At 36.1% G+C, this 14,404-nt stretch overlaps 1 protein-coding gene across 5 annotated transcripts; it reads left to right on the top strand.

Moving 5' to 3' along the window:
• Window positions 1-1,476: 1,476 nt before the first annotated feature.
• Window positions 1,477-13,852, top strand: LOC137717990 (P-loop containing nucleoside triphosphate hydrolases superfamily protein). Of its 5 annotated transcripts, XR_015964975.1 has the most exons (27): window positions 1,477-1,928; window positions 2,060-2,157; window positions 2,409-2,498; window positions 2,737-2,789; window positions 3,168-3,233; window positions 3,325-3,378; window positions 5,302-5,361; window positions 6,191-6,269; window positions 6,506-6,573; window positions 6,924-6,986; window positions 7,133-7,237; window positions 7,681-7,785; window positions 7,940-8,047; window positions 8,149-8,295; window positions 8,816-8,998; window positions 9,162-9,332; window positions 9,668-9,898; window positions 10,099-10,239; window positions 10,362-10,487; window positions 11,169-11,219; window positions 11,325-11,372; window positions 11,467-11,745; window positions 11,876-12,613; window positions 12,864-12,953; window positions 13,176-13,239; window positions 13,377-13,460; window positions 13,557-13,852. XR_015964975.1 is itself a non-coding variant. In XM_088698120.1 (26 exons), exons 1-25 carry the CDS (start codon window positions 1,651-1,653, stop codon window positions 13,194-13,196), a joined length of 3,453 nt encoding a protein of 1,150 aa, XP_088554246.1. In that variant the 5' UTR covers window positions 1,477-1,650; the 3' UTR covers window positions 13,197-13,239; window positions 13,779-13,852. The 5 variants fall into 5 exon arrangements, 4 of the variants coding, with proteins under 4 accessions (XP_088554246.1, XP_088554244.1, XP_068313620.2 ...); XM_088698120.1 differs by lacking the exon at window positions 13,377-13,460 and having other exon boundaries at window positions 13,779-13,852; XM_088698118.1 differs by lacking the exon at window positions 13,377-13,460.
• Window positions 13,853-14,404: the final 552 nt, after the last annotated feature.

Genomic DNA, 14,404 nt, shown 5'->3' with positions numbered 1-14,404 from the left:
GCAAAGTATTAAAAGGCGAATGCGTCCTATAGATAGCCTCATCTACAGATGAGGCGAAAGCTCACGGTACTTAAAATTTTAATATATATATATATATATATATATTTATAAAATATAATACTTTGTAAAACAAAGATAATTATAACTAAATCAAAGATAATTATTCTCAAAAAGAAAAATCAAAGATAATATTATCTCTTCATTACTAAGTCTAGTTGTAATTATTTCTTTTATTGTAAACAATTATAGATAACTTTAAGAGAGATAAGGGTGAGTGGTCACAATTGTAGAGAATTTCAAGGAAAATAAAGGATGAACATCACAATTATTGGGAACTTCAAAAGGAAATAAAGGTTGAGTGGATAAATTATGGGGGATTTAAAATGAAATAATGGCTGAGTAAAGCAATTGTTATATGAAATTTGAAGGAAAATAAAGGCTCAGTGGAGCAGTTATGGGGAATTTGAAGAGAAATGAAACTTTGCCAATCAAAATGTTAGGTGGCGGAATTTAAATGAGCAACAATTAAATATAAAAAAATAGAAAATAGCTAAAGTTAGACTTTGTCATGTAGGATTTGGAGAGAGAAACTCTTTCTTTCTTCTTCGTTTAAACTAGATCAGTCTCCTGCATTTTAGAAGCAGACATGAATTTTGAAGGAAAAAAAGACCCAAGTTGAACGCCTAGGTGCATCCTATCACCGCCCTACCCCTACCTCCCACAAAACAAAGGCTAAAATCTAGCTGCATAGGCGCGCCCTGATACGAGTTTTTTAAAACACTGCTCAATAGAAATATTTTGTACAAAATATGATGTCTTTCTCTCACTCAACTTGAACGGAGGAGCTATGCATCGTAAACTAAATGGAATCATAAAATTGCAAAATTAGGGTCCAATTCTATATGTGGTTCAATTTTATATAGAATCAGTAAATTGCAGGCATAGAAACAACGTGTACGAGCAAAGAAAATGAGGAAGTGTATAGTCTTTTAGATCAACTTTTGATAATTATGCCATTTAGTACTACAGTCGAGTGATATTATTTTTCACTTGTAAGTAAGAGATTTTATGTTCGATTATTGCCAAAAATGAGTTTGGACCACATTATTGCTAGCCTATTATGAGGTTAAGCCCACTTTCTCTCTCTAATGTACATAATATCATTTGTTTAGAAATTTTTGTTTTTGATTTTCATTATCATAATTTAAAAAAAATGATTATAAATCTATATCGGGTCTAAAATTTAGTTATTGTTCTGAATTTTCCATACATTTTTAAAGCGGTATAAAAAAATGTTGAAAAGGTCAATTGGTAATCATACCAAACGCCAAACACAAAACTTGACCGAAATCTACATATTCTTCCAATAAAAAACAATAAAAAAATTAAAACAGAGGAATCATCTGAGGGGCAATTATGACATTTCCAGAGTCATCGAAAGCCACAACCAACAAGCGCAGACAAAAGACAATTTTCAATTCAAAAACCACCAAAAGTCCTTGTTTTTGGAGGGAGGACGATTCTCTTCACACCCAAAACCCAGCTGCCTTGCCCGGTGCACCCAGCAGTAGCCGCCGGCCGGCCTTCTCTCACCCAGCACCGCCCGCCGGACTCTGACGGCCTCTCCTCTTTCTCTCTCTGCACCCAGCAATGTTCTCCGGCACCACCTCCAGCTCAAGGTCTCAAAGGTCCTCCATTTCGCCTTTTCGCTCCCGGAAGTCCTCCGGACCCACCAAGCCTCCTACGCCCTCGCCTCGCCCTGCCACCCCTTCTTCCTCCACGACGTCTTCTCGGCACCCCACTTCCAAGCCCTCTCTGTCTCCGGCCTCCTCCTCTGCCAGCCCAAACCCGCCGTCCCTGCCGTCCCCGCCCGATGTCTCCAAGTCCAAGGAGAATGTCACCGTCACTGTCCGCTTTCGTCCCCTCAGGTACTCTTCTTTCTCCGATTGGGCCGTCACCTACAGCCATGGTGCTTTCTTTTCACGTTTTTGACAAACAAGTTTTGATCTTTTTTGTTGAATTGTGCATTTTTACCAATTTTGACTTTCGATTTGTGCAGTGCTCGGGAGATTAACAAAGGGGACGAAATAGCGTGGTATGCTGATGGCGATTATACAGTCAGGAACGAGTCCAATTCCTGCATTGTTTACGGTTTCGGTTAGTTTTCTTAATTTTTTACATTAATTTTGCTTTTGAATTTCTTTTATTATTATTTTCTTTTGCTGCTTATTTACTTCATGCCGTTGATTCAGTTATATTTAGTTATTATAGTTATAGACACGAGTATTTGCTACTCATAAGCTGCATTTTGAAGTTACGCACTGCTTTATCTATTTGCTTGGCTATCTTGAAGTAATGCGAATTTTATGGTGTTTTGTAATTGCTCATATGCGGTACTGGTGCTGCAGATAAGGTTTTTGGTCCAGCAACGACGACACGCCATGTCTATGATGTCGCCGCACAACACGTTGTTAGTGGTGTTATGCAAGGGATTAATGGTAAATAGTTCACTGAGTTTGGTTTTAAGTAATAACAATTGGTACTTTTCATTTTTTCGCTGTCATTTTGTTTTTTGATATCTCAACTAGAACTTCCAAAACCAAATAGCTACCAGTCATAGACTAACTGTCTCGTTCCTATAATTCGGTTATATGTATATATTTGAAGATATATGCGTGTGGTGCCATAGGTACTGTGTTTGCTTATGTTGGCTAAAGATGCTCTGTTTTTATGCAGGTACTGTGTTTGCATATGGGGTTACTAGTAGTGGGAAAACACATACAATGCATGTAAGTAGAGGTGGTCTAGATTGTCTATCTGAAGTCTGACATTATCATTTCTAGGCCAGTATTTTCACCCGTATATTTTGCACTTCATGACTACCAACTGTACGCAGATTTTGTATTGGCAATCTCTTGCTGAGATTAATGCATTGATGCAATTGAAACAGGGCCCATGTCATAAGCAGCCTTCGTAGTTGCATTTTCCTTTATTTCACCCCGGCGAAGGGGAATTCCTTTGAAAGAAACTTGAGACGTCTTCTTATTCTTCCTGCAGTTTTCTTTCTCATTGTGGAACTTTTTGTGACATATATCGTGTGCGTTTCAATATTTCAATGTTTGCAAATTATACAAAGTACAAATTTGTAGTTACATTTTGTATTCCAGGGGGAGCAAAAGTCACCAGGAATTATTCCACTGGCAGTGAAGGATGTTTTTGGAATTATACAGGAGGTAAAGGACATGTTTCTAATTAGCTGGTAATCTTATTTTCTTTAATTTATGTATTGTATTATGAGTTTAGATAACTTTAATCATGTATCAGACACCTGGGCGGGAGTTTCTTCTTCGTGTTTCATATCTGGAAATATACAATGAGGTCAGTCTTTTCTAGTTGCGTTGTGCAAAGCTTTCAATTGGAGTCTGGTCATTGTTGTATGTATTATTTTGAAGTGGCTTTTTGTTAGGTAATAATGGTATGCATGCAAAAAACTGTTATGACCTGGGAATTTATACTTTACTTTGCTGGGCGTGTCCCACTTTGTTTCACCCCACTGAAAATTGTCCTGGTTAGGGAGCTAGTTACATTACATAACTTTGGACAAGAGGTAATGAGCTTTTTGCTATGATAGTGGGATACCAGATACCGTTCAGTCAACTATATTAAAATATCATGTGGTGTCTGAAGACTCAGAACCAAGAATGATTCAATAACCAAAGAGTAATGCTTGCAAAAGGATCTGATGTAATGAGTCCAGGATGCCCCTTCATTAAGTTAGAAACTTTTAGATATTTGAGAATTTCACTGAAAACTTCTTGTGATCACAAGAATCTAGTATTGAGCTTGCTTTGGTTTTGCAAACTTGAATTTAGGAAATGAGGACAAATGGAAGGTTGATGAGATTATTAAATAGTTCTTTTCTTACTTGGGCATGTAAGTTGGAAGAGAGGAGTAGCCAAGCATTGGATAGATCAGAGGCTTCAATCACTGTTTGGTAATATTATAAAAAATGAGCATGAAAGTGCACATGGACTCACGGCATTGATGAGAGAGTTTCTGTGGTAGTGATGATAAAAAAAAGTTCTCTTATGAATAATAAGGAAAACTGGAAATGATTTGGCACTTGGGTTACCTTATTTTTATGGAATTTTGTTGGTAGATGATGATTTAACTGAAATTTGGATTCCCCTGAAGACAAAAGGAATATGAAAATAAAATATAAAAAGAAAAAAGGATCTAAGCCATAATTTTTTTTTCATCCAAAGTCCTATACTATGTTCCTCAGATTTATAGTTTTTATATTTTCTAATTAAAGTTATTACTCATTGAGGTTTCAACATTTAATATCTTAGGCACACATACTCGTCTCTTCCTTTTGTGTCCTTGTGGTAAATGTGATTGACCACTTTTACATAACAAATATCACTAACTTAGTAGATGATTCTGTTTGCTAGATCCTGTGGAGTCTTCATTTTACTGAACTAACAAAATGTAAAATATAAAAAAAGAAATTTCTTTTTGTCAAAATGTCAAAAACATGAGCCAATTTGTCATGTCTTTGTTATCAGAAGTACTCTCCTACAGTCCTCATTTTGAGGACCTGTGAGCTCCTTTTTCATATAAGCCCTCAGATTAATCTTATGGTAGATTAAGCTAACTTAAATTATCCCTGTTACACCGAAACACAATAATTATGTGAAGTGATTATGTTTAAAAAAAATTTCTTGCGTGAAACCTTCTGTCTTCTTCCCCTACCATCTCTCTCCTCCACATCCCCTTCCTCTCTCCATCTCTCTCTCTTTCGATTGCTCACTACCCTTCTCACCTCCTGAGTTTTTGGTTTTTTCATTTTCGCGTATGTAAAAGGGAGAGGGACTTGTTTCAATTTTTTCACCGTCTTGGGAAGCTTTGATATGAGAAAAGAGTTCACAAGTTCAAGAAGAAGGGAATCCCATTTTTCAAAACCACACAATCTCAAATTTTTTGGTGCTTTGTAAGTAACTGGGTTTGAATATTATTGATAAAATATTAGATGAAATTTGATGAGGAGACTAGGTTTTGCAGATGGAAGGGATTTGACATGACGTGAAACCTTCTTCGCTTCTTTTTTTGTTTTATCAATTTGTATTTATTTCCTTGTAACAAGAATTGTTTAAGTTGATGGCTTAATCTACCGTAATATTAATCTGAGGGCTCATGTAAAAGAGGACCTCACAGGTCCTCAAAATAAGGACCTTAGGAGTGCAGCTTTCTCTTTGTATTATTACCAACTTACTTTTTATGGTCCTTTTATTTTTCCAGGTCATAAATGACTTACTTGATCCAACAGGACAGAACCTACGAATAAGAGAGGATGCTCAGGTGCTTATGTTCACAAAGGACTTAAGACTCTTTGTATTTTTTGCTCAGAGATGACTGTTAATATTTCTCCTCAAGTTTCTTGCATGTTTTTTTTCTTTCTATAAACCTACATACTGGAATTTTGAATGCTTTGACTAGATTATCTGTATGACTAAGAGCAAAATGAAATGAGTATATTACAGGAAAACTATATGTCTATGCACATGGAGTTGGCTTGAGTAGGGTGTTTGGCCACCTGTTGGCTTTTTACCTACATAATCAAACTCTAGAAATCAGTTAGAATGTGGGCTTTGGATAGAGATGTGTTTTAAACTATGTTAATGAGAAAGTTTCAGGTCCTAGAAAGCATCTAGTTCATATACAATGGTATGGCTTGCCACGATCCACCTAGCAAATGGGGGTTGAGTCCCGAAAGAAATCTCACTGGATACATGTGTATGGTAACACATGCCTTGCCCTCCCTAGACCATGCATTGGTGTGAGTGTGAACTGGGCCACCCTTTAGGTGTCACTCTTATTCATTAATTATTACCTCAGGCTGCAGTTCTACCATGCTCAGCTTCATCTCTTCCCCTTCTCTCATATGTGTGATAGAATTTGTCATCTCAAACTAGTAGTTATTTTGGCATTCATTTTTCTTTTATGAAATTGTCTTTACATCTTTGATTCCTTTGACATTTACTCAAAAGTAAAACCTAAATTATAAATCTTATATCCTAAACCCTTCAGATCTGGTTCTACTTTATTTCACTTAATTTGTACCTTCAACTTGTGCATTTCATTTTTGTAAGTCATTAACCTTATCATTTGGAACAATTTTATTGGGCAGGGAACTTATGTTGAAGCAATCAAAGAGGAAGTTGTATTATCTCCTGCTCATGCTCTTTCCTTGATAGCAACAGGAGAAGGTATTAACATGAGTTCGTTTGTCTACATGATCCAGGCAGAAGCTTTGTTGTTTCTGCTTGGTACTCGTGTCGGTCTCAAATACTACGATTTCATATGCATTCATGAGCACTATATTTCCTTTTCCATTGTTCCACCTTGTTGGTTGTTTTCTTCCCTATCTGCATATACTCTGTATCTTTTCCAGCCACTGTTTCTACTGCTGAGCACCTTTAACATTCTTCTTCTTTTATTGCAGAGCATAGGCATGTTGGTTCTAATAATTTCAATCTGCTTAGCAGTCGCAGCCACACTATATTCACATTGGTAACTATCTTTAATTACTATGTGATAAAGATGTCTATAATGTTATACAAAGCAAGATTCTGTTAGGTTACCCTTTCAGATTAGTCTTTTATAAGTTTCTAATTTACTCAAAACCACTGATTGGGGAAAGAAAGTTCTTTTAAATGTAAACACCCTTTAAAAAACAAGTGAATAACCATCCGCTGACTAATTTAGAGATATTGTAGTAAGTTGTTCATATGTTAGCATTTTCTTTGTCAAGTAAAATTGATGGCAACTAAACTTATTAGACCTTCATGAAGTGGTTCCTCCCTCTTGTATTGATTGTATTACTTTTTGTTCCACTTTGCTAATATATAACAATTCATCAGACTATTGAAAGCAGTCCACGTGGTGAAAATCATGATAAAGAAGATGTCACCTTGTCCCAGTTGGTAATGTCTTCTCATCTTTGAAATTTAAAGTTGCTCACCATAGTTTCGTCAATCTGGCCCTACAATCTGGTGGATTTAGATATAAATTAAAATATTTTGTTACAATCTGATGCTGAGCCCTACACAATTCAATTTTTTTTTGGCAGCACTTAATTGATCTTGCAGGATCTGAGAGTTCTAAAACTGAAACAACTGGATTGCGAAGAAGGGAGGGCTCATACATCAATAAAAGCTTACTTACGCTTGGCACTGTAAGATAATTCTTATCTTAGGTCTTCTTTGATTGGGGTTGTAGTGTTTAAAGTAAAAATAATTCCCAGAATTCAACTTATTAACAAATTTAACCCCTTACTGTTTCATGCAATGTCTTTTCTTCTTCCCAACATTATTGGTACTGCAATAAATATGCTCTAGAATTATAGCATGTTTTGGTTTGCACATTTCTCATGTTTATCACTTATCGGTATAATTGTGCATAAAAATCTCAAAATATGAAGAAAAAAAAATAACTATGCCGTGGTTCTTCAATTACTTATCATGGCGTGATGTTGGAGAACTGGTGGACTCTGTAATAAAATGCTATCAGATGTAGAGCTTCAGATTCTTCATGTGCCTATATTTGCACTGATATTAATCTAATAACTGTCTCTTGTTGCAGGCAAGCAATTAATCTAAAAATTGTCTCTTGTTGCAGGTGATTTCTAAATTGACAGATGGAAAGGCAACTCATGTTCCATATCGAGATTCAAAACTCACCCGTTTATTGCAGTCATCCCTAAGTGGTCATGGACGTGTATCTGTAAGTTCAATGCAATACTTCTGGATCGTCTAGTGTCCGTGTGATCATATTTTGTCTTTACAACTATCCAATTAATTGTCACGTAAGGTATCTTTTTTGTTTATAGTGATGTGATTAATGATTCTGGAGGATGTTCTTGTTATGGTGAGTTCAGCTTATTTGCACCGTGACTCCTGCATCAAGCAATAGTGAGGAGACACACAACACACTGAAGTTTGCACACCGGAGCAAGCATGTGGAACTCAAGGCTTCCCAAAATAAGGTGAATCTCAGAGTTACTTTTATGTAGAGTGGCACTAATAGAAATATTGAGTATTTGTAGTCCCAGCTTACAATTTCTTCGTTCTTGACTTTTTCTTTTAGATTGTGGATGAAAAGTCTCTTATAAAGAAGTATCAGAAAGAAATTTCCAGTTTAAAGCAAGAACTTCAGCAATTAAGACGTGGCATGACGGAGAATCCAAATATGACTCCAACTATTCAGGAAGACCTGGTTAATTTGAAGCTTCAGGTTGGTGCTGCTACATTGTGTGAACTAACAAAACTAGCATATTTTGGTTTATATTTGTTCTTTAGGTAGTAATCAATAAAAGTTTTGTCCTAAGGTCCTTAATTTGAATGAAGTTATATTTCTGTCTCCTAGTCGTTAGATAAGAGATGGATGCACGGTATGCATTGAGATGCATCTAATCTGTTTTGCATTTCATCCACCCATATTTGGTCGATCTGCTGAAAAATGGGACCATATTTGAGGTCCTTAGGACAGAAGAACCATATATATAAACGGAGGGCTAGACCAATATGATAACTTTATTCTTTTGCCTTAGAACAGTATGGTAATCTAGACTCGAGTGCAATGTTACAATTCCCTGAGGTGTAAGCTACAGAATGTATGAAGTCCCTAATGCCAGTTATTGTCTCCCGTTGAAAATGGGATTCTTTGCTGTGTAGACATATAAACAGCTAACTTTTATCCAGGATTTAGTCGTTTGTTGTTTGCTTCTAATACATATTGTTTCATCATGTTAAAGCTGGAAGCTGGTCAGGTAAAGTTGCGGTCAAGATTGGAAGAGGAAGAAGAAGCCAAGGCAGCTTTAATGGGAAGGATACAACGACTGACTAAACTAATCTTAGTTTCCACGAAAAATACTATCCCGCCAAGCATATCTGAACGACCTAGCCATAGACGGAGACATTCTTTTGGGGAAGATGAGGTGGGTGATTTAGGATTTTCAGCAGTGAAGGTGGATTGCAGATTCTTTGAATTTGTATTTTGACTTTTGATAATTTTTTTAATGATTTGACCTTGTCACACTAGAAACTGTAAATTATTGGCCATATCTTATTAGATTTACCAACAAACTCCTTTTTATGCAGCTTGCATATCTGCCTGACAAGAAACGGGAATACCTTGTTGATGATGATGCTGGAAGTTATGCGTCTGAGATTTCAGTGGAAGGAAGAGATGAGATCACTAATCTAGATGAGTTGGTCAAAGATTACAAAAGAAACAAAAAGCGTGGAATGCTAGGATGGTTTAAATTGAAAGTAAGTTCCCGTTTTCTCCTTTAACGCCTGTTTTGATTATGGACTTCATATATTTAGGTTGTTTGTTAGAGGAGAAAACATAGGATGTAGTTGATGAGATGACAGTCCTCTCCTTCCTAAGTCAATGCTTGCTTTCAATCTACACTTTGTTTTGTCGGCTTTAATTGAGCCATCATCTGTATATAGTTATCTATCTTTATATTTTTTGTTAATATGCACTATTAAGATTTGTTTTTTCATTTTATTTATGCAAAAGAAAATCCAGATTTCATTTGTATCATTCATTAGTATTCTACTGATTGAACTCACCTAGACAAAGCTCAATTTCTCAACAGAAACCTGAGAATTTTGTTGGATTATCATCGAGCGGCGATAGTGAGAGCTCTACAAGTGGGTCACCAGCAGCTTGTTCAATATCTTCTCAAAATAGAGTCAAATTTAGTGATGTGAAGGATGGAAAAAGAAATTCTGTTAGTAGAAAGGGAGATGATTATACCATTATTAACCCATGTCCGGAAAGAACCCAAGCAGGTGATTTGTTTGGTGCAGGTTGCCGTTTGCCTCCGGTGAGTGGTGTTTGCTTTACATTGATAAAATCTGTTCCAAGTGAATACATGCATATATAATAGAGAGAATTTTGGAGTGGTTGAGTGTGTGTGCATGCAGTTGGTTGTTATTTATTTGTAGGAAGTAGCATCAGCAGGTATTTCTTATTGTAGCATGAATTGATCATGTTAACATATATACTATAACTATCCTTCCACAGACTGGGTCCACAATTACAGATCAAATCGAACTTCTTCGTGAGCAAGTGAAAATGTTAGCTGGGGAGGTGGCATTGTGTACAAGTTCTCTCAAAAGACTTTCAGAGCAAGCGGCTACAAACCCTGAAGATTCACAGCTTAAGGTGAGGCATCTCTTTAGATTCATCTTAAAGAACAAAAGTCTAAATCTGATTGGTATTCTTGTCTAAGTTTTTTTTTTTTTTTTTTTTTTTTTTTTTTTTTTTGGTAATATTTGTTAAAATAGGAACAAATGCAAAAGTTGAAGGAGGAAATTAGTGAAAAGAAGCTTCAGATATGTGTTCTCGAGCAACGCATGATTGGATCACTCGAGAGGTCTCCACAAATGTCAAATAACATTGAAATGTCTCAGGTAAACTATGCGTCTTCTAGGCTGATGGATTTTAAGAGCAGTTAGATGATGATTTTACTGTATGAAATGTTTTGGACTGACTGACAGATAATCCGATAACAATATCTCATGGTATACAAATTTGTAAATACAAAAGGGGCATTGTTATTTCCTATTTCATATTCTACTCTGAGTGATTGTTAGTATAGTTAAACTTTCTAAAACCATTTCAGCAGAGAAGGTCCCTTGTTACATGCCCCATGTAATCATAAATCCTTTGGTCTGTTTTTTTTTAGTTTCACGGGATTGAATAAATCTAGTATAACAAAAAAAGGAGCACAAATCATCGATTGAGGGATCATATATAACAAGATCAATTAATTATGTAAGGGAGCTAATCGAGAAAATAAAACATGTCCTGATTTTACCCAAAAGGAAAGTGTGTTCAAGAACCTTAGCCTAGTAGACTATTATTATAATGTCCCACTTTATTGTTGGTTGAAAAAGTAAAACTCCATCTCGTATGATCCTTCTATATATAATACGGGATGAGTTTGTGGCTGTTATGTTCATATTTTGGTTGTGTTGGCTTTCATTTATTCGGTTTCTTAACCATATGCTTAATAAAGCATTGCTGGTTTTTCCAGTATGTAAATCCTGCATGTACATGTTTTCTGATGAGTTTGTTACATCCTCATGTAGGCTCTGTCCAAGCTTACTACACAGCTAAATGAGAAAACTTTTGAACTTGAGGTTTGTTATTCTTGAATCTTTCATAATAAAGATGATTTTTTTTCAATTTAGAATGCTAAAGACATCATACTAAATTATCTCTCTGTCTTCGGCCGATCATTCAAGATTAAGTCAGCTGACAATAGGATACTTCAGGAACAACTACAGATTAAGGTAAATTATAAAGATGTTCAAAATTCCTTTTCATGTACTTGCATTTCTGTCTTTAACTTTTGAATTTTTATCATCATATTGTTGCTTTTTGCAGATTTCTGAGAATGCAGAAATGCAAGAAACGATTCTTCTGCTAAGACAACAGCTCAGTTCACAACAAATTGCTGATAGTGAGGCTACCAGACTCGAAACATATCCCAAAGAGCTAGTGCAAAAGAACAATGAAAAAAGGGATAGGTTTGGTCTGTGTCAAGAAACTTGTGCTGATGAAAATACACCAACCAGTGTGATGAGCTTAAACAGAATCTTTTCGCTCGATGACTCCAAAAACTGCAACAAAGATGCATATCTGAATTCCCAAATCCATGTACAGGTTATTCCTATTCTTTCCTTGCATCTTCAGAACTAAGAAACCCAATATAGACCCTTTGTCCTTATGATATTTTTAGTTTTACTTGACGGGGATATGTTGTCACCAGTGCTTTTTTAATTTATTTTCTCAGACTTCTGAAATAGAGGACTTAAAGCAAGATAAGGTGAGACTGTCCGAGGAAAAGGAGGGGCTTGAAGTTCAGAATATGAAACTTTCAGAAGAAGCTTCATATGCCAAAGAGCTGGCCGCAGCTGCAGCAGTTGAGCTTAGAAACTTGGCTCAAGAAGTAACCAAACTTTCTTATGAAAATGCAAAGCTGACTGGTGACCTTGCTGCTGCAAAGGAGGTTCAGTGCCGATCAAATTGTCAGAGGTCTACTTCATATGATTTCAAGAAAAATGGCTTAAATGGTCCTCGAGGCCATAAAAGGCCAGAGGATGTAGTTTTGGTTGAGGAGCTGCAGAGGGAACTTAGTGCAAGATGCCAAAGAGAAGCTTCTCTGGAGAAAGAATTATCTGAGAGAGATCAGACAGAAGATGATTTGCGAAGAATGTTAGATAAAGTAAAACAACGTGAAGTTGATTTAGAAAATGAGCTGGCAAACATGTGGATGCTGGTTGCACAATTGAGAAAGTCTGGCATTAATTCCGAGGATGTGTCACTCGACGGGGTTCATCTATCTGAAAGTTCACGTACAAGAGTAAAAAATGGGTTTCTTCCAAGTAATGGTCATTCAGAAGTTATTTTCAAAGACGATGGAATCCCTGAAAACCTAAATGAGATGGGTACATTGGAAGATTTAAGAACCAGCTATCAGAAAGAAAGGAGAAGATGCAAAGAGTTAGAATGCTATATCTCTAGACTTAAGGTATATGCTTTATTGATTTATCTTTAGGGAAAGTACAGATAGTCATCTGTGGTTTACCCCAGTTCCATGGATAATCCCGTGGTTTTTTTGTGATGCGTCCCCTGTGGTTTCAAAAAGTGTGACTGAACGGAAGTTTTCATATTTAGAACTGTTTGTAGGAATAAAAGCTTCACCCTAAACATACTCTGTTTTACCTCATAAAGTCATCAAAATAGATCAAAAGAGTTGAGAAAGATTTATTAAATTTCAGGGTGAAGATGTTGCTGGTCTTGATGTCACTACTCTTGAAGAACTGCAGAACCTTCATGTTGAGGCTATAACAAAGATTTGCCATGCGAAGGTGATTATCTGGTTGCTTTTTTCTGACGTGATTTTGCGTTATGTTGATCTACCATTTGTTTCTTCTCTTTTCATTTACACCAGAAATCTTTTCAACTATTCTCGTATAGTCTCTCTTTTCCTCGGTTGCTGTTATCATGCCCCGTTATTGCATCAAATTAGTTTGATGTTGATCCTGGTCTTCTTTTCATTTTTAGCTGACTAAAATCTTTGTAATATGCAGTGTGCAAATCGTGTAATTTAGCATGCTCTCCTCCATCGTCATACTTAATCGCTTGATATTTCAGGTTAGTTTTATTTATATGGTTCAGTTCATGAAACGAAAACAAAAGTACCGGAAACCTTTTGGTGTAGATATGATCGGTTTGAACTAATTATAAATTAATTCATACCGGAAACCTTGTTGAGCATTTTTCTCAAACAGATAATGCAAAAAGAAGAGTACATCCGTTTTTTCCTTCAAGTCATGAAAATAGTAGTGATGAATCAACATCTGCACTTCTTGCAGGTACTGAGCAGGTGTAATGTATTTTGTACAGAATGAGAAAATTAACCAGATTGATCTATGTCTCTCATTGTTTACCGTCATCCTTCTCTAATCTAGGAATAGCTTTGGAAACGATAGCAGATGAGTTGCGCCTTTCTTGTCACTCAAGATTCATGCAACCAGTTTGTAGTAGAGATGGATCAGGGGCATTGCCATACAAGAATATTATCTATATAACGAATATCTGTATTATCGGGTACTAGGGTTACCCACTGACCTGATTTAACTTTTTAAGTTGTAAGACGGAGAAAACTAACATCGCTTTTTCTTCTCTGCTAGAGTAACAGACAATGTAACTGTTGTAACAGTCAAGATTGTTGCTGGGTTTATAAAGATGCTCACGGGGCTGCAAACGCGTGTCCGTGCAGACACACAAGTGCAGGGTGAGAACAGAGTCATTAGGTCATTAAAGTTTTGCCGTGGTGTAAACTGTACAAGGAGCATCACATTGGATCCAAGTAAGGTCACTGCCAGTGTCGATATCGAGGTCAAAACGCTTGGTTGGGTTGCCTATGTTGATGGACAGCGTGAAAAGTACAACCAAATCTTGAAACCATTCACCGCGTATCACAAAAAGAGAACAAAAAAATGGAGGGCAAGGGAAATACGTAATACTAATTCATGGCATCAAAGTCCAACAAATCTTACCTAAGAGATTATTTTAAAGCATTAAAATTGAACTTTAAAAAAAAAAGATACATCTAATAGGATTTGGATTTTTACATTCTATTCGTTCATCGTACATTGTGCAGCTAGAGATTATTTTGAATTTTTTTGTTTAGAATTAAATACAAAAGCTGGTAGCACGATGTATGATGAATGGATAAGATGTGAGAATGGATTCTCATCCCATGCAATATGCAATAAGTGGAAGCAAAAAAAATTGAACTTTTTTTTAGTACAAA

The sequence above is a fragment of the Pyrus communis genome, chromosome 8 (assembly GCF_041283825.1).
Source record: "Pyrus communis isolate YQ-2024b chromosome 8, ASM4128382v1, whole genome shotgun sequence".
In the NCBI taxonomy this organism is placed as follows: Eukaryota; Viridiplantae; Streptophyta; class Magnoliopsida; order Rosales; family Rosaceae; genus Pyrus; species Pyrus communis.
The sequence above is the reverse complement of the archived record's forward strand: the minus strand, read 5'-3'. Positions and strand labels throughout refer to the sequence as shown.